This window comes from Rhipicephalus microplus, chromosome 10 (genome assembly GCF_043290135.1).
Source record: "Rhipicephalus microplus isolate Deutch F79 chromosome 10, USDA_Rmic, whole genome shotgun sequence".
NCBI classification, from domain to species: Eukaryota; Metazoa; Arthropoda; class Arachnida; order Ixodida; family Ixodidae; genus Rhipicephalus; species Rhipicephalus microplus.
The window spans coordinates 35648199-35668744 of NC_134709.1; the positions used below are offsets into that span (position 1 = coordinate 35648199).

The 20546-nt window shown below is 46.8% G+C and overlaps 1 protein-coding gene across 2 annotated transcripts; it reads right to left on the reverse strand.

Moving 5' to 3' along the window:
* Positions 1 to 5879: 5879 nt before the first annotated feature.
* Positions 5880 to 20470, reverse strand: snRNP-U1-C (small ribonucleoprotein particle U1 subunit C). Of its 2 annotated transcripts, none has more exons than XM_037432041.2 (6): positions 20284 to 20470; positions 19778 to 19820; positions 18345 to 18453; positions 16732 to 16824; positions 14005 to 14142; positions 5880 to 6128 (listed from the first exon to the last, which is right to left on the reverse strand). In XM_037432041.2, the coding sequence occupies exons 1-6, from the start codon at positions 20289 to 20291 to the stop codon at positions 6025 to 6027; spliced, it is 495 nt and encodes a 164-aa protein (XP_037287938.1). In that variant the 5' UTR covers positions 20292 to 20470; the 3' UTR covers positions 5880 to 6024. The 2 variants fall into 2 exon arrangements, with proteins under 2 accessions (XP_037287938.1, XP_037287937.1); XM_037432040.2 differs by having other exon boundaries at positions 19778 to 19823; positions 20284 to 20427.
* Between the last annotated feature and the right edge of the window lie 76 nt (positions 20471 to 20546).

Genomic DNA, 20546 nt, shown 5'->3' on the forward strand with positions numbered 1-20546 from the left:
CACGGGCCTACAACATTTCCGCCTCCATTGAAAATGCAGTCGCTGCAGCCGGGATTCGATCCCGTGACCTGCGGGTCAACAGCAGAGTACCTCAGCCATTAGACCACCACGGCGGGGTCTTGTGGCGGTCTGTGAGAGTAATAAGCAGACACAGCTGTTATGGCTTGCGCTGCCCCAAGCAAAAGGTTATTCAACACGCATCTGCCATCATTGCCACTGTCTTATTGCTTTCAAGCGCCCCGCCATGGTGCTCTTGTGGCTAAGGTACTCTGCTGCTGACCCGCACGTCGTGGGATCGAATCCAAGCTGCGGCGGCCGCATTTCCGATAAAGGCAAAAATGTTGAAGGTCCGCGTTCTTAGACTTAGGTGCACGTTAAAGAACCCCCAGTGGTCGAAACTTCCGGAGCCCTCCACTACGACGTCTCTCATAATTATACGGTGGTTTTGGGACGTTAAACCCTACATATCAATCATCAATCTGTTGCTTTTAAGCTGCAGCTTTAGTTAAGCTGGTGGAATGCTATGGCCATTTTCAGGCTACTAGGGAGCACAAGCAGGTACTTCCACCTTTTTTTTTTTTTTCGTTTGAAATTTTACCTCAAGCTTGTCATACCTACTTGTCAGAATCCTTCAATAGTTTTACTGGTTATGACGCAGGTGCAGCCACCGCCAAGTGAGTTCCTGTTTTTTTTTTTCATTTTCAAGAGGCCACACACCCGCCCGGCTAAGCCTAACACAGAACGCAAGCCCATCGAGAAACTTGCGGTTAGCGCGCAGCGCGTGCTGGCGACGCTCAAGCGCTTCTGGGAGCATTGCACCGGCGCCAGCTCACAAGATGAGCCAAGAAGAAAAAACAATCAAAACGACCAGCGATCAGCTCGACGATAATACGAACGCCATGCATTTGAATGCGACAGAAATGCGGAACGCAGAGACTTCGTTCGTGGTGGTATGACAAGAGCAGTGGCAGAACAATTGAACGTGAATGCATTTGGATCACGAGGGCAAGAAAAGGCAAGAAAGACCCCAGGGAAAACACGACGTCAGAAGGGAAACTTGGCAAGGAAGAAGCGACAACGCAGCAACATCAATCGCACCGTCGCAAGCCTATATTGCCACCCCTACCGTTTGACGACTACAAGGTCGTCTACCGCCCGCAAGCAGGCTTCGAGCTAGCAAAGTGCAACAATATCGCCATCATGCAAGCCATCAGAGGAGCCAGCGGTCTGTCACATCAATATTTCGGCGAGAAAGTGTGCGTGCAAGTGCAGCGCCAAGAAAACCTGATTATAGCAAGCATGGCGGAATGGGAAGACGCAAAAAACTTGAGGGCATCACCAGCATACAGCTTGGCGGCACTTTCTTCCCCATAAACGGCAGCTTGAGAGCGCCGGACGACATCTCTCGCGGTGTCATAAGCGGACTTCTGCCCGGCACGACAAAAACCGAACTCAAGGCCGGCCTTCGTGCACCAGCGCGGTACACGATTCTCCATGCCCGTATGCTTGGGCAATCGTCAGCTGCAGTGCTTTTTTTCTAAGGGCCGCATGTTCCCTATTACGTCCGTTTCTACAGTGTCCACTTTCGATGCAGACCCTATCGAAAATCGGTGCAATATTGCAAGACCTGCGACAACACGGGACACCGTCACGATGTCTGCCCACGACCACTTCCAAGATTTCTGCTCTAAATGTGGCAAGGCGAACCAACCATCATACCATGGGTGCAAACCTGTCTATACGATATGCGGAGAGGGGCACGAAACTGCAAGCAAGGATTAAAAAAAAAAAAAAAGGCTTAAACCCAATCTACCACCATTCCACATCCTACAGCAACGAATGGACTGGCTAAAAGCACGACGAGACTGCCGCAATAGTCTAGGGAATGAAGACTTCCCGGACCTAGGAAGCCAAACGACCAACTTGAGCAGCAGTGCTAGCATCACTCTTGCACAAGGTCGATCATGGCCCTTAGTCCGACAAAGCTCACGACCCCCATCCCGATCACGCTTGCATACGCCAAAAAGAGTGAACTATGCCACCGCAAGTGGTTCGAGTAGCTCTGGAGCAACAAGCGAGTGCGTGTCTTCGTCACTTGACAACAAAGCCTTACTATCGCTCCAAGATATGGTGCATAATCAACAAAGTGCATTACAGCATCAAACCAGTCAACTACAAAGTCAACAAGCCATTATCGACAAGCTGATACATAGCCACCAGATACAGCAAGACAGTATGAACAAGCTTCTCAAAAAATGTGAGGAGCAAAAGGACCTGATAGACAAGCTTTTCCAGAAATGCACGATCATCCAAAAGCATGATGGACAACCGGGTGCCCTCCTTCCCTCAGCGAATGTGGAATCTAGTGTCGACGCCCGATTCCAGGCCTCACAAGAAACTTCAATGAGAAGCATCCACGCTACCGTAGAGAATATTGTACAGACAGCAATAGTGAATTTCGCCATAAGCATAAACAAGATTACCACGTTTGACGCCAAAGTGGACAGACTTGCAGCACAGCTGAACAACTTCCTAGCATATGCGAAGAAGGCCTACGCCACCAAAGAGCACCTCGATACTTCACTAAGTGACGTTCATCCTGACAGGAAGCGGGCACGAGCAAAAGGCCGAAGTGCTTCTCGTTCAGTTTCACCTACTTGTGAGCGCCAGTAGGGACTTGAACGGATTGAAGACGGCAGTCCCTAATGAGAAGACAACAAACACGCTCTCAACTCTCCGCATTTGGCAGTGGATCTGTCGTTCCTACAATCGAAGTTTTGCTATTTTGCAAGAATTTCTCAAGCAAGACCCACCCGACCTTATAGCACAGCAAGAAACAAATACACATAATGTGCGGCTGCAAGGATACGACGCCCACATCCAAACAAAGCTTACAGCAATCCTTTCAAGAAAGACTCTCACGGTACAGGAATTGGAACCAGTCAACGCACTTATCAAGCACACCGTGATAGAAATCGCAATAGAGACTCATTGTTGCGAGCGTGTACAGCCCCCCAAAAGACCAACTGCCAGAATTTGACCTTCTGGTTTGAGAACTGAAGAAACGGGCTGATGGCCATCAAGTTATAATGGGAGACTTTAACGCCCCTCGCACGGCTTGGGACTACCATACCACAACAAAGAAAGGTGCCCGAGTACATGACACGGCTCAGCAGCACAGACTGTCTTTGTGGAACGATCCTCTCGAGACAACAAGAGTAGGGAATAGTGTCGCCAGAGACACAAACCCCGATTTCACGCTTACATTAAATGTGCGTTCAGCAGAGTGGAGCTGTCTCCCATGAACCCTGGGAAGCGACCACCACATCATCCAATTAACCGTAGCTCACACTTGCAAGCCCAGGAGGATTGGCACGGCCCAAATAACAGAGTGGGGTTCATTCCGAGGTGCTCTAAATGTTGAGACCACCATTGATGATGTAGACGATTGAGTGAGGAAGGTCCTCGACATTGCGGACCAACACACCAATAGAATACAGCTGAATGAGGATGCACCAGTTGTTGACACGTATTTCCTTCACCTTTGGGAAGCAAGAAAATCTCTTCTCAAGAGATGGAAGAGGCAAAAGCTAAATAAGAAACTCAAGAAGGGAATCGCCCTGCTCACTGAACAAGTGCAAGAATATGCAGAGAGGTTAGGAAGACAGAACTGGTCTGCATTTTGCGACGCACTACAGGGAGCTTTAAACACAAAGAAAACATGGCACATTCTGCGCTCTCTTCTCAACAACAGCCCTACAAGGACGGAGCAGCGACAAAATATTTTGAGGCTGATACACAACGACGCCAGATCAGAGGAGGACCTCCTTCGAGAGCTCCAGAAGAAGCTGTCCGCAGAAGCACCCATAACCATGACGGCACACGACAAAGCCTACAATGGAAAACCGAACCCCGAACTTGACGAACCATTTACGCTGGCTGAACTAGGTGCAGCACTAGCTACACTCACTAAAAACACCAGCCCAGGGAAGGATCCCATCATGAATAAGCATCTCCGCAACCTTCCGCAGCAGGCCACCGATGTCATACTCCAGTACCTCGATGCCTGCTGGGAGAGTGGTGAAATACCGGTCACCTGGAAACATTCAGAGATTACACTGATCCCGAAACCCAACAAGCCCCTCAGCATCGAGAACCTGCGCCCCATTTCCCTTACCTCGTGTGTAGGGAAACTATTCGAGCACATGGTACACAACAGATATGTTTGCCCGATTTGCGCCGTACCCGACACGTTGGCCCACCTGATCCTCGAGTGTCCATGCAATACAAATACAGATCTATCGCCTACGCCAAACAGCTGCGACGCTGGTAAAGAAAACGAACACTTTCTCGAAACGTGGGAGGCCAAGCTCGCTTTGGAGGACCTGGACCAACGTCACCTCGTCGCCAGGGCCAAGGAGGCAGCGAAGGCCAGAGGGTTTCTGGAATGAAGAAACCTTCCACTTAAGGTGGACGCGGAACCTACACTGCTGCACCGTTTAGAAAAATAAACGTTTATTCCTCTTTCTCCTCACTGTTAAGGCAAAAACCTTAGATGCCTCATCAAATGTGAAAATGTTTCAAACGTGAAAATGTTTCACATGAGACTGTGACTCACGTGAAACTGCTTCTTGCGCCTGCGGCGTCTACAAGTGAAGTAAAAAATCTCGTGCTCATGACACATTGATTAAAAATAATTTTTCATGCTTTGACAGTTTGCGTAAGTTTCATACAGTTAATTTTGGTGCATCCTCTCTTAGGCTGTCACCCTATAACAAGCTTCATTTGGTAGTGCTAAGCCACTTTTCTAAGCACAAATGTGTGCCTTGAATTTCTGAAACTGTGAGAAGATGCATGTACTCCATCTGTCTGGCATGTCACCACTACTCCATTAGTCATCTCGGTGCTCGCATAAAAGAAAATGGCAAACATTTCGCTTAGCAAATTTGTTTTACGGGCATGCGATGAGGAAGAAGGCGTCAGTAAGCTCACCTTTATTAACTGCATCATTTACCCATGGCAGCCGTGTCAAGGCAGCTCGCGCATAGTGTCGGTGCAGTGTAGACAGTCTCCTGCTAAGCCGACTGTTCCCGTTGATGCTCGGTATGTGGCCGACCTCTGGACCTTTCTGCACTAGACAAATGCGCCGGGAGGCCATGGAAAATCCTCGGCACAATGTCGGGCAAAAGTTTCGGAATGTCGCGCAGCCACTTCACAACTTCAATTAGCCACTGGTTCACGTGAATCAATGTGTTTTTCGCACACACGGAGAATAAAATGTGAAACCACCTGTTTTTTGTAGCCCTTTTTTTCGCCATTTACTGTCTCTAGGCTGGCAGAACACTTTTTCTTCATTTCCTTTGTAATCAGCTCGACACCCAGGTACGCAGCAGTTATACGAAAATCTTTCCGATCTTCCCGCACAACACACGTCACACTGCCAGACATACGGCGAAAACTGCATGATGACATGTCATGATATTTTGCAGCGACATCGATAGCTGCGAACGCCACCATCTTCTGCCTGATGCTCTACGCAGGGATGCAGCGCCACCCCACGGCCTCTGCTTGCAGTGCACAAAGCTCTGCCATAGAGTTAAGACGTAGCTTCATGACCAATAGAAGTATTGAAGCACTCTGCTCCTACTCATATCAACTGTGTCAATGTCAGTGGGTGTGCAATGCGAAAAGCAGCTTTACTATTAAACTAAATTATCTTATCAGCAGTTATTGATCCTCACACTTGCTCAGAGCTCTCTCTGTAATCAGGTGATTGGTGCGGCAGAGTGATGTTAGCTTCAAAAGTTGGTGTCAGGAACCCTTTAAATAATACTGAATGTTTTTGTAGAAACACATTTGACAAATGGCAGCCACTGATGTGCGAAAAAAAAAAAGCACCTTTATTGTCAGAAAATGACATTCTTGGCATGCCGGTCGTGCAGTGTGATTGCTGATGGAGTGACAACAGTTCCTTGTATGTACAGATGAATTGCAGTGACGCGACACATTCGTGATAACACAAGATCACTTCTTCGGTGTCCCCGCTACCAGAGGTGGTCGCATGGGGCCTGGTCCTGGCCCCATGGGTCCCATCATGGGCCCCATAGGCCCCATCGGTGGCCTCATGCCTGGAAATAACAAGAAATTGTTTTAGAGATTCTACGAGTGATACTTGAAACTGGGAGAAAAACGATGGCCATACACCAGGTGCATGACCTATTTAATGATGATGATTATTATTCCCGGAAGAATGGTATCCGTATCCTTCATCCGTATCCGTATCAGCTTCATCTTCATCCGTATCCGTATCAGCCGTATCCTTCATAATCCACTAGTAGCCAGTCTCGTGCCTTCACGCAGAATAATGGCATAACTTAACAAGGAGGGGGAATTCATACGAAAGATGCAACAGAATAACTTGTGAAAAATAATAAATACATTATCTTATCAGCAATCTATCTTTTTTGTCTTCACAATTGCCCCTACTTCCCTATTTAGTACACTTATTCAAGAATATCTGCTGTTGATATGACAGTCAGGAGCAGAAGCCAACATATTCAAATATTTAAACTCAGAGGTTTTATGTGCCAGAATCACGACACAATTACCAGGCATGTTGTGGTGATTCACAACCCTGCATTAATTTCGATAACATTTAATTGTTATAAACCCACCAATGCTTCCAATGCAAGAGAGTTTTTGTACTTTGCCGCCATTGAAATGCAGTTGCAGCACCCAGACCGAACCCGCCATTTTTTTAGCTTATTCCCAAGTCTCACTGAATAGCCTTACAAACGATGGTCTATTGGCTCAATGGTAAAGCAAAAGCTGCTACATGGGATATTTCAAAGGCCATCAAGTCAATAGTCTCTATTGAGTCAACTGAGCACCCCAGAATTCTAAATTTCGCTGAGTGACAAAAGCGGAAACAGCGCACACATGCCCTCTCATACACAGTGCACTATACTCACAGTTAGAGGAAAGAAATATAACCAGTATGGTTTAAAGGTGGCATACCTGAGCTTTATGAGTTATCTGATAAAGTACGTTTGTCACAATGTGTGAACTGCAGATACCCTCGACAAAAGAGACGTGCATGCCCTGCTGTGCTTTGCTCGTCACAGTTTCGCTCCTCTACAACTTAGAAGCAACATATGCATTCGTAAACAAGCACAAGTAATTTGTTAAAATGACCTAAAATGATTAAACAAATACAATGGACATATTTGCACTTTTAAGGGGAGACGCGGGTCGAAAAGTCGCGGTTTTCCGGAAAATTTTCGCTTTTTTTTTCCCGGCTGTATTGGCATCCTTGGACTATAATCTATTACTTCTGAAAATATCAAGCTGAAATTCGCACGAGAAATTATCAAAAAATGCTTCCAAGTGGGCAGCGGTGACGCGAGAAATGCGCGAAAGTCGCGAAAAACGGCGAAGTTCGCGTCGTCCTGTCGCGAAAACGACGCGTTGGCCGCCATTTGCAATCGTGCACGCATGCTGCGAAGGCCGTATCCTTCATAATCCACTAGTAGCCAGTCTCGTGCCTTCACGCAGAATAAACAAAAAACGAGAAAAACAACGCGTACGTCACGCGTTTTGAATATCGTGGCACCCAGCGCGAGGCCGCCATTGGACGGCGGTGCGCTCCACGCTCCTCCCCCTCCTATCTCTCCGGCAAAAGAGCGAAGCCTCGGACGTCGCGATCGAGTTTTTCTGCGTTTCTCTGCATTTTTTGCGTCATGGCAAGTCCGAAGAAGTGCAGTTCAGATAATCGAAAGTTCAGAACTCGCCACAAGTATCAAGGGAAACGGCGTCGGACGCTTCGCAAAGCGACAGCGAACGACGATGTCGCCCCCGACCAACCCGACGCTCCGACTTCGGATAGGCCTAACACCGTCACCGAACCCTGCGACAGTGGTTGTGAAATAGCCGCTGCCGTGGAATTCGTCAGTGCATCCCAAAGGAAGATTGGATTCTTCGAGAGTGAACGTAGACCGGTAGATGCTGCTACTGCAAACATGCTGCTTTGCGAAATCGATGCGCTGACGGCACTTGTGGCGGGTGCGCAATGCCCAACCTGCCGCGAACCGAAGCTCGGCGTGCGAGAGGCAGCTGGAAAGCGCAAAGGACTTTCGGCATTCCTCGAACTGTGCTGTCAAAATTCTGATTGCCCTGAATCTGCACTTTCGTTCACGCACACGTTGAGACGTACTGCTTCGGCCGGGGACCAAGGAACGAGCGCTCGTTTTGACAGCGGCAGCTCGCGTGACAGCTTTGCTGTAAACGTGAAGGCAGTTCTGGCAGCACGCGCTGTAGGCGCAGGCCACGACCAACTTTCACGATTTTGTGCGATTCTCGGTCTTCCGAGCCCGATGCATCACAAGACATTCAACGGCATTTGCAAGAAGCTCCATGGTGCGGCGATGACGGCAGTGAGCAAAAACTTGCACCAGGCACGAAACATCACGAAGGACGCAGTCGGCGGCAGAGATGTGCCAGTCATGTTTGATGGCACCTGGCAGAAAAGAGGTCATAAAAGCCACAATGGAGTGGGCACAGTCGTGTCCCTGGACACGGGGCTCTGCCTCGATTTTGAAGTCCTTTCGAACTACTGCCATGCTTGCAGTACACACAGGGACCTTGGGGAGGATGAAGAGATATGGCGAGCTTTTCATCTTCCAGTTTGCCAAAAAAACACTGACTGCTCATCCCATGCAATGGAACCTGCGGCAGCTGTCAATATATGGCAGAGGACCTTGTCTTATGAAACTCCACTGCGATTCACCAGTTTCCTAAGTGATGGTGACAGCAAGGCCTACACTGCAGTCTGCGAGGCAAATGTATACTGTGACACCCCCATTGACAAAGAAGAGTGCACGAACCACGTTGCAAAGCGCTTGGGAACTGCCCTACGGAAATTGGCAATGCCACTGTCACGAGGCGAAAAACTGAAAGATGCGACAATAATAAAACTACAAACATATTACAAGATCGCCATCATGAGCAACAAGGACAGTGTCCGAAATATGTACACTGCCATATGGGCATTGTATTTTCATTGCTGCTCCAGTGATGGTGCCAGTAGCCACAACTTTTGCCCCGCGGGACCAAATTCGTGGTGCAAGCACAAGCGTGCGGAAGCACTGGGGGAGCCTGCACCACGCCACAACCCACTGTTGACGAAGGCTCAAGGATTGGCAATTATGCCTATCTACAAGCGCCTTACAGAGGAGAAACTCCTTATTCGGTGCCTTCATGGCAAGACACAGAATGCAGCCGAATCGCTGAACAGCAAGATATGGCTGCTATGTCCAAAAACAAAGTTCGCCTCCAGAACAACTGTGGAGACAGCCACCGCTCTTGCTGTACTCTGGTACAACAAAGGCCACAGGGGCTTTGAAGAAGTGCTCGAAGGCATTGGAATTCTCCCCTCACAAGATCTGGCCACACATGGTGACCACTGTGACGTCATGCGCATCAGGAAGATGAACCTGAAGCAAACTGCAGAAGCGAGGGCACACCGTCGCAACACAGCGAAGAGAGCTCGTGTTGAGGACACTGACCGCAAGAGCCGTGAAGGACCAAGCTATGGTGCAGGGGACTTCTAGACACTTGCAGTGCATTCAAGGCAAGGTACTTTTCATTGTGCCCCAATTTGATGCAAAAAGAACGATTTCCTAATAAATGCCAACTTTGCGAACTTTCAAACTTGTTTATCTCATTTTCATTCTTTCTGACAGTTTCACGTTTTCCGGGCAGCCTTTTAGAAACTTATATTCATTGTATAGTAACGAAACTTGGCACACATATTCTTCTACACATGCAGAATGCAAATATCTACTCTAAATTGCAATACCTACCAGCATTAGTTGTGAAAATATTAGCTTATTGTTTCAAGGGAGATTGAAAATAATAAGTCATTCAATACAATTTTTTTTTCTTGGTTCCAATATTTCTGTGACATATCTATATAGATATTTGCACTTTTCAATCTACCAAGAGTCAAATAAGATCAGACACAGTGCTTTTACTGAAAGTTTAGTACATAAAAGAGTGCCCGCAAAAAATGTAACTTTTTGCTATTGTTTATGGCATAACTCAATAATTATAGCAGCTACACAAAAAATGATTGCATATTTGAAATCTGCATGAAAAACTATACTAATAACAAACTTTTCAAGTTTCTATTACTAGAAATAAAAAAAAAACTTTTTCGAGGAGCGTCTCCCCTTAAGGGGATGTATACTCTTCAACTTTCATTGATTATGAATGCAAAAATGAAGATCTATAGCAACCGACAGTTTTTGGGAGAAGCACCTGAACCATACGACGAACTTTTAGAACTGCCGTCAAGCAGCGACACAACTCTATTGAGTCAATACAGTTGTGGCATTTCGTACTCCTGACAACTAACAGACAATGATGAAAAAAGAAGTATAAGAAATGTTATTAGAGGTAATTGTAAGGCAAATATGATGAAAGTAAAGTGGACGAAAAGATAACTTGCCACCGGCAGGATCCAAACCTGCCCCCTTCGAATAATGCGTTCAATGCTTTGCCACTGAGCTACGGTGGCGGTCATCTCTTCGTCCACTTTAAGGGGGGACGCGGGGATCAAATCGCGAAATTCTCGCAAAAAAAACGAATTTTGGATAAGGGCAGATTTGGATTCTGCATCACCATTTCTATCATATCTAAAAATATTTCCGCCGAAAACGATCTCAAAGTAAGCTTAAAAAATGTTTTTCTGACCGCGGATCGCAAAAAGCTGGCTGAAATCTGCGCGAAAATGGCCCATTTCCGAGCGCGATACTTCCGCGCCTTCGCCGCCGCTCGCGGAAAGCTTGGTGTCACTGGAAAGCTTGCTTCACCGCCGTACTTCTCCCGGTGAAACCACGACTCTACGAGCTAAGATACACGCACAAACAGAAAAAATGCGAAGGCATCCGCGACGCCTTAGACGCGCACCCATTGGTCGCTCCTGTCACGTGGTACTGAGCGCGCTCTGTGAGTGGCTGCTGGGACGCGCTTGCTTGCGCTGGTCGTCTGCTCTGCGCACGCACGTCTGCTACGCACACGCTGGCGCACTATAGTTTGCGAATCCCCTGCCGATACGCCGATACGGTCGCCGATACGCCAACTCTTCTCTAGCGCGAGGCTTAGCGCCCGCAATGGATCGTCGCGTGGACCGGAAGCGCAGGACGAAGTACCGGACGAAGTACGCTTACGGGAAGCGTAAACGCAAGCCTCCTGTTGGGAAAACGAAGCAGTCAGCAGCGATTGAATCAGACGAACCGAGTACCGCGTCGCCACCAAGCTACGTGTCGTCGGAAGCCGACACCTGCTCGCTGCCGATGCTCGGCAGTGAGGCCTATGACGCGGGGCCGTCAACTAGCCGCGACGTTGCGGTGCGGCCCGAACGCGAAAGAAGTTTCGTTTTCGCTGCGGCGGGTGACGATGCGGTGCCGGCTGTTCAAAGTGACGGTGAATCGACGCCTGGCAGTGACACTGAAGACCCGGGGCCATCAACTAGCCGCGGCATCACGGTGCGGTGTGAACGCGAGAAAAGTTTCGTTTTCGCGGCGGCGGACGACGACGTGGTGCCAGCTGTCCAGGATGTCGGCGATCGTTTGCCTCAGCGGAAGCGCACCGTTCAAATACACCTGGAACCTCGTTTTGTGTCCTCGGAAGGCGCCGAGAAGCAAGCCAGCAGTGTCCGCGATGCACTTCGCGAGGTGTCGGCAACGGAGCGGAAGTTCGGGTTCGCGCAGGAAACGGAGCAAACATCGGCAACAAAAGAGGATGAGTTCACCCTAATTCAGGTTTCTGCCATGAATTCCCTAATAGGACCTGCACTCTGCCCAAAATGTTGTAAGAAGACTTTGTCAGTGCAGCATGGGACAAAATTGGGCCTGGCAGTAAAACTGGTACTTTTGTGTGCTTCCTGTGGCCCTATTCATTCACCTTGGTCATCCAGTAGAAAATCCGAAGGAAGGGCTTTTGAAGTCAACCTAAGAGCCATGCAAGTAATCAAGTCCATTGGAAAAGGGCCCACTGCCCTGAATGACTTCTGGGCTACAATGAATGTCTCTCATTGGGGCATTCATCAAAAAACCTATCAGGAACACCTAAAAGAAAACATTCAAACCAGGAGCAGAGGAAGCTGCACAAATCATCTTTGCAGATGCTGTGCTTGCGGTAAAAGACGTGTACAGTAAGATGCAGCCATCAAGCCCAAACAACATCACAGTTGTGTATGACGGCACGTGGCTTACAAGAGGCCACAGCTCACACATTGGGGTAGGATGTATTATTGAGTTTTACACGGGGCTTGTGCTGGATTGCACAGTCCTTTCCAACTTCTGTCTTGGGTGTTGTCAACAACCAGCAGAGAGCGACCCCAACTTCGTCACTTGGGCTGAGAAACATCAATGTCAGAAGAATACTGATGTTGGCTCCGGACAGATGGAAGTGGAGGCTGCTCTGACACTTTTCAGGCGCTCTGTCAGCAGGTATGGCCTCCGCTACACCAACATTATATGTGATGGTGACAGCCGAACCTATCTTGCTCTGTGCAAAGATGAGGTGTACGGCTTCATACCACTGACCAAAGAAGACTGCGTGAACCATGTGCAGAAGAGAATGGGCACCGCTCTCCGCACACTGGTGACAAGAGCTAAGAAAGGGGAGCCATTGGGTGGGAGAGGTGGACTGACGCAGGAGTTGATTAAAAAACTGACCAGCTACTACGGGTTAGCCTTGCGAAAACACACAAGTGTCCCTGACATGCAAAGGGCCGTGATGGCCACTTTTTATCACGTCACGTCCACCGACGACGAGCCTCACCATGAGCTCTGCCCACCTGGCCCTGATAGCTGGTGCAAACATCGTTCAGCACAGGCCAAAATGGAGCCAGCACCACCTCACAGGTATAACCTGTCGAAACGTGTAGCGGAGGCTCTGCTGCCTGTATACCAACGTCTCTCTGACCCGCAACTGTTGGAGCGATGCAAAGGCAACAAAACTCAGAATGCGGCGGAAAGCTTGCATTCAGTTATTTGGTCACTGACTTCAAAGGACCAACACGCTTCATTGTTCGCAGTGGAGACAACAGTACATGAAGCAGTTGCACGCTACAATTTTGGGAATTTGCGAGCCTACACTGAAATGTGCAAGTCCGTGGGCATCAAACCTGCTAGCCTCGCCCTTCAAAGAGCTGAAGAAAAAGACCAGCAAAGAAAACGAAAAGCACGCAGTGCAGAAAAAATGAAAGAGAAAGGACGTAAGAAGACCCTCGCAAGCAAAGACACAAAGTATTACAGTCCCGGGGCATTTTGATGGACCTTTACTGACTGTTCAACTTTAACGCCAGTTTTCTCAGAAACGTGTTTTGACCCGACTGTCCAGCTTGCCACGATGCTTGCATGACTATGGCTTGACGGATTTTCATGTGGTTTTTTGCATTGTGTTCCTCAGTGAATTTTCTATGTCGTGACGTTTTCATATTTGTTAATTACTACCTCAGTATTTTTACTCCTAAGCTAATTTCACATTATGATAACGACCACATTTACAAGCATGTATACAATGTTCTCTGTAAAATAAAAACAGAGTCATAAAAATATTTGCAGAATGTCACGACATCAACCATCCCAATGGCTAAAATATAAGAGCAACTATAGGCTTCTACCATGTTTTTTTGTCACACCAGGCTTTGGGCAAGTTTGGTAGTACACTGATGGATAAAAAAATTTATAATGCCAGAACTACTGGAGATAGCTGAATGAAACTTTGTCATTTATCATTTAGCGCAGTTTCCAGTAAGCATGCCAAATTTCATTGCTCTACGACAAAAACTAAAGAATTTCACTTTCGATCCCCACCTCCCCCCTTAAGGGGTATTATATGCGCATTTAAACGAGGCAGTGTCAACTCAGATGAGCCATTTAATCAAATTGAGAGCAGAGTAGAGGCATCTAAAGTACACAAAACCATGCTTCTCACCTGGCATCATCATGTTGGGGGGCATTGGGCCAGGAGGTCCCATCATAGGCATAGGGCCTGGCATAGGCCCCGGCATGGGGCCTGGCATAGGTCCCATGTGGGGCGGCCCAACTAGTGGCATCCGCTGTGGAGGACCCGCTGCAGAGTAATAAAACAGAGAGAACAGCAATTATGAGGTCCTCTCAAAAATAGCTAAAATCAACATAAGCTTTCATACTCGGTTACAACCTAAAATGTCAGCTAAAACAAAGAATCAAACAGCCCTTGCATTATTTCGTAATGTCAAGAACTTCTCGAGTTTTTCAGATAGCTTGACTTTTCTACACAGCCGCACATTAGTGTCGCTGGTTTTTTGGTCAGAAACCTGAACACCTGAGTGATTCTCGTCGCAATTTCTGACATCAATCCTCGGCTAATACCCCTGTCACACGGGCACTTAAAAGTCTTTTAAAGTAAGCGGTCTTTTTCAGAAAAGGAGTTTCTGACACCAGACACACGGCACAGAGCGAACTCCTTTTCAGAAGCGGTCTTTTTCGTAAACGGCGTTCGTCGATCTCTTTTACGGCTCCGAATGAGTAGCCTCGAAACCAGTGGGCGCCAGCAATTTTCGAGTGGTGGGAAAAAAGGGCGGATGCTTATTTTTCTGTCACCAAAACTCTTTGTAAAAACAAATTTCATATCCTGCAGAAGGTGTAATGAACTCTTTTAATGGTTATTTCCTGTTCTACTCTCGTAAGCAGCTACAACGCGTCGGCATTATCACGTGGTGACGCTCGGCCTTGCGCTGCTTTATCCTCTCCTTGGTGGCTTTTGCAGCGTCTGCCTCGCTTTCCAGAGCGAGAAGGCAGGCCGTGAGGCTTGCGATCCTCGCTTTTTCTCCCGTACGGTCGCCCATAACGTGTCGAGAGCAGCGAAAAACAAATACGGTAAATAAAAGCACAGTGGTGCCAGACGAACTTGTGCACGTCGCTAGTTATGGGAATGCTTCCTTATCTAGTGCAAAAAACTTTCACATTGGTGTTTCTTCATCTCTTATTCTTAAATTTATTTGAAGAAACGAGCAGTGCAACAAGTCTTTAATTTGTACACTGTGATACATCGTTCATTTTCATTGCTTCTCTTTTAACTGCTAGCGCCACGCTTTCGCTAGCGTCTTCGAACGAAAACACTAAAAGGAGATCGTTGCTGCCGTGTGTCTGCGCCGCAAACACCTCTTTGTTAAAAGTCTTTCAACTTCGTAAAAGACCCCTTACTTAAAAGACTTTTTGCGCGCCCGTGTGACACAGGTATAAATGTAACATTTAACGCTTTGAGTGTTCTTGCCACACATGTATGGCGGTTTTCTGTCCCAGGGTGCCTTTGCCACACGGGTACATTTCCCAACCCTCCGCTTGAAATTTCATGCCGTAAAGACAATGCATGCAAACTGGGAGGTGCTGCCATCTCCTAGGTTTTATGAGAAGCATTGAAAATGAGTGTGCTACCTTCTCTTGAAGGTAAACAGAGTGACAGGGAGCCACACAGTCTGTGGCAAAGTCAATTAACAACACACTGTGGTTAGTACAAAGTGCACAGCTAATGGTGGTAATTTTTAAAAGGCTTTCAAAATGTCATAGGTGAATCATCTACGAAGGGGATTAGGCACCAGGGCTGCAACAACATTTCAATGCTGATGTCCAAAATTACTAAAATATGACCGCCGACTCGAAGTTTTTTTTTTCATGGTTTCATCCTTCACACACAGTGACCGCAAAAATTGCCTCAAGGGGGAAAAAAAAAAAAAAGGAGGCTTGGTCCAGTCATTCACGAGTAGCTCATAAAAGTGCATGTTAAATAAAATTACACCGCCTCCCACTAAAGGAAATCGTGTGGATGCAATCCAGCGGAAGATGGTGAATGGCGCCCAGAGAAGCTCGTCTAAATGGCCTTAATTAAGCAGGTGCACCACTATTCAGAACCTCTACCTGGACTAACTCTTCCAGTGACCGCTGCTAGTGACCAACACTGCCGGTGACCATGACTATAGCACTGCCAAACAGCCGGTTCCTCAGTGCACATGCCAGAGACATCAAATGTGATTCCATGCTGACCAAAGAAGATGTGCTCTGTCTCACAAAAACGTGGAACACCACAAGACCGACGATCAACGGCTAAAGTGATCGTGTGCACTCGGAAAGCGTTTCATAGCCTCTGCCGGCCACTTGTTTGAGAGCCCCGACTTAAGAGGTCAGTGTCATGGTATGAGCCCGGAATATGCAATTAGTAGCTTGCTGAATCAGACTACAGCCACCAGGGCATCGAACAGAGACCCGTAAGTGTAAACGGCAGCGCTGCAGTCTTACATTGGTATAAAATGGCCAAACAAGCAACACAGTCAGGTTTTCTATCCGCCTTGATGCTATGCTACGCGCATTTGGCTCCCAAAAAGCATGGATTGGATTGAGTTGGAATTTTCACCAGTGTTGTCAGATAACGTGCAGGAATTGTGAGTGCTGGGTAATTTACCTCTAAACTGTACAACTGTAAGAAATGGTTGAAATCCGGCATCCTTCTGAAAAATTCGGGAGGCTTGGCAGATATGCATGTGACTTTCCAGCGTAAAGCTCAAAAAGCAATGGAGATAACTTTTTTTCTCAACGGAATAGTAAAGCAATCAACAAAACTTCATAGAACGAGCCCAAATTAGTAAATTACAGAAAATTAACACGAGTTTGCTGGAGTACTTACGTTGTAGCGCGGCTGGTGGAGGAATCATGGCACCGGTCAAAGGCTTGGCCTGGAATTGGGAGGACTGGATCTTTCCGGCCTTGAATGCCGCCGCTGAAAAATATGAAACAGTTGCGGAGCTTGTCAGACTTCAAGCAAGAAAGAAGGGATATGCAAAACATAAACATGTCTAAAGCTTGGTTTCACTGTCAACGTCATATTGTCCTCATTTGCCCATTCACGAAATGCAAGGAAACTTGTTAGGGTATGCCGTTGGGCGAGTTGCTACAAATCCACAATGAAACATCAACTCGTGAAAAAAAAAACCCCTTCAGTACTTCAACGCATGGAGGAAAAACTTCAGTAGATGTCTTTCTCCTTGTTTCTTTTCCTGTGTTTAAGTCTCACTAATCAACTAAATGTTGCAGTACAATAGTGAAGGGCGGATCGTGTGAAGGGATACTAAACATTCACTCAGCATCTTTTAGCCCCAACCACATTCTTAAAGCCCGACTGCATTCTTGAATGAAAGGCGGAAATTTTGAGTGCCCACAGAGATGCCAGGCGCACACAGAGCACGCATCCCAGTAGCAGCTAAAGCTAAAAGAGGGGTTTTTCTAGACCCCTTTTTAACCACTCTCGGGGCAACTACAAGTACACTTGCGAGGCATTCACTACACCACGAGCCATCAATTTTTATGAATTGATGGATCGCGCCATTATTCATTATTCTGCAGAGAAGTGAGGGTACCAGCTACACATCTGTAAGACATTATATGAGTGTTGTCGATGACAAACAATTATAACTAAACCCTTTGTAATGAATAGAAAATAATAGATGGCCCACTTATTATGCATCGACTGGTTATTTTGCTATTCTAAAATGCTCTATTAGACATGTCAACAAGGTTCCTCCCTCATATGATGACTGCTTAAGGTCTCTTGGCAAACAAATCTCAAGTGTTGGTGTGGCTCTGTGGTAAAATACTGGGCAGCCACGCAGACGACCCAGGTTCGAATCTCATTCGATTCTAGATATTTTTCATTTATTTAATTGCTTTTTCTCCACTTCAATTCGCGTGACAGCAGTTACGGACACCAATGATGGACAACTACGGCACTAAAAACAGCTGCTGTCGTGATCTCATAGCCGCTTTCGGTGTAAAAAAATCCGCATCGTTTGAGTGCCTTGCATGGTTACTCTTACCTATTGCTGAGCAAGGTATCCCTCTACATGGTGAATATTCTACCCAAAAGCAATGTAGACAGTCATTAAAAAAAACCTACAACACAAATGTGAACCCTGCCCCTTCTAGTTGTTTGCATCTTTGTACATGCAAATGATCTTATGTAATATCACACTCTTCGAGGGTGCGCATCTGTGTCACGAACAGTCCAGAGTACTACAAGAAATTCAGCCCCAAGGCCGGTTTACTAAGCAACTAAGGTTTCATGTTCAAATAATTGTCTCACAGTACACAGGTTCTAATGGGCCCCAGACACAGACGAGGCGCTCTCTTCCACATTTCTCTGGTGTGTAACGAGTAAGTGAAATGGTTTAGTATCGGAAAAGCCCACCCCGTCGCCCCATCCAGCAGGGGCTTTGATGCAATCTAGCATGCACGTGCACTCACTTGTGGCATCAATGAGGTTTTGGGCCTGCTCCTCCATCCATTTCTGGTAGTAGAACTTGACGTTTTCCTTGTGCTTGCGACCATTGCAGTGGGTCTTGCGCACCGATGGCTGTGTGGGCGTGGGCATCAAGGACAAAGTGTCAATGTGTAGGCTTACAAGATTTAGTCGGTGTGTGCAAACTCTTAACTCTCTTAAGGTAGCCAATTCGGCAACATCCCTGTCGTAGTGAAACCACACAAATTTCTTGCAGTGTATACTAGAGGATCCCAGGTGCAGTGATTGTTTAGCCCATCAAGGGAATAATGCGTAGTACACTTAAACCTTAATGTAATGAATCTGGATATAACAAAATATCGGTTATAACGAAGTAAATGAAGAATAGTCTTGCAATAAATGAAGTGTTAAGAAGATACCTTTATCATAAATTTTCAGATGTAACGAACTTATTTTCGTGCAAGTTTCAACATCGTTACGAGGTTTGAGTGTAAACGGATTTGCCTAGTTAGTCTTTTTGCTTGCAGCTTTGAGCACACTTGCGGTTTCGTTTATTGTCGTATTTTGGCTTTCACTTTGGATAAAAGAATGGCTGGTTGTGAACCTCGTGAGCAGATTTGAATGGGCCAGCCACGATAAATGTGGTAAAGCGGGACAGTTGAACCTTTGCTGAACTTCCGTCTTAAACCAAGTGGCCGCAGGTCACCAGAACCGAAAAAACGAAGCTTTAAAAATCCACGTAAGGTCAATCACACTTGTCTAGAGCACTCCACCGACTGCGTCAGCTACCATTTTCTTTAGATACATGCATGCTGCAATGCTGTAATGATGGCTAACATGGTAATACTGCATTCTAGGTCCTTGTGCTAATATTCAAGCATAAATAGAAGCTTGTAGCTAATGTGACGTAGCAGCTGTGGAAAACAATAGCGCCACCGCTCACGCGCTTTACCGCTCTAGACAAGTGCGCTTTCGTCTCTACTAACCATTACTCCCATGACGGCTGAAGCGCCGTACAGTGCAGCTCCCAGACACTCACACCATATTATCTTCCGGCGAGTTATGAAACTGAGTAAGACCAGGCTTTGTTAGTTTGACGGCACCCTTGTATTCACGAGTAGTTTATACCGAAAATTGAAAATCCAGACGCGAGACTAAACAAAACGAGCGGGGCGATAAGAAAAGATAACGAACGCATTGAAACAGACCACGATTTGATTACGATCCTTCTTGACAGGTTTATTACCTACCGCTGCGCCGCCGGCCCAGGTTAAACAAGAGGGCTGTTATATTCATGCTTTCTCGCCATCAGGCGCATAAACAAGATGGCCACGAATACGCCGAGACAATCATATCGTTAAGCAGTCATCGTACTTCAAAAGACTAGCCGTCGTTGGGCGGCGGAAGATCTTAGGACAACAAAGGGACAATCACTTACCGAGTCGTGCGTGAGATAGGTGTCACAGTAGTCACAGTAGTACCTACAACATGTGAAAATGGGAGACAAGAACATAGAACAAACGTAGCGAACCAATCTTCGTATAGACACGCAACCGCAGGTGAGAAAAACAGAACACGATTTAAGACAGATTTATGCAAATCAAACGTACCCCACCACATCGGTTCAATTAACATTAGCTCTTATCGGTCGCGAAGACCTTGACAAAAACTGCGAGAGAAACGGTGGTGCCCGTTCCGAGTAATGACTACGTTACTTACTTTAGGCTTAAGCTCTGAGCACACCGCTAACTTAGCGCCGTGATAGCTTTCAGAAAGAGGAAAATTAAGTGAAATGCTTTACGCAGCCGTATCAGGAAAGCGGTGGAGAGTTTTCGTATTAAATCGAGCTCTTACGGTCTGCAAAAAAAAAAAAACAGAGAAATGAAGAAACAAAACGAAAGATTTACACACCCGTCGCAAAACAAACACTTGGTCAATGCTTACTTCGGCATTTCGATCCGGCTGGCTCCTTCCTCTTCGGACTAGCGATTGAACCGTAATGCTAAGAAAGCAACGATTCACTGCCGTCTCACATAACACAGAACGGCGAAGGCTTTACGTATTAGTTTCAATGGCAATAAATTATCATTAAGCGATTTGTCTTCGGCTTCGCTAGCTTTGCTACACAGCACCCAACGCACTACTGAATAAGTCAGTTTGCCTTCTACGAGCTCTGCGTACTATTTAGACTTCCGCAACATATTGCC

Coding starts and splice junctions, on each gene's coding strand:
- snRNP-U1-C (XM_037432040.2), bottom strand. Junction 16,825..18,344: donor AAACCTCATTGATGCCACAA/GTGAGTGCACGT, acceptor CATATTTTTCAG/CGGCGGCATTCAAGGCCGGA. Junction 6,129..14,004: donor CCCCAACATGATGATGCCAG/GTGAGAAGCATG, acceptor TGTTATTTCCAG/GCATGAGGCCACCGATGGGG.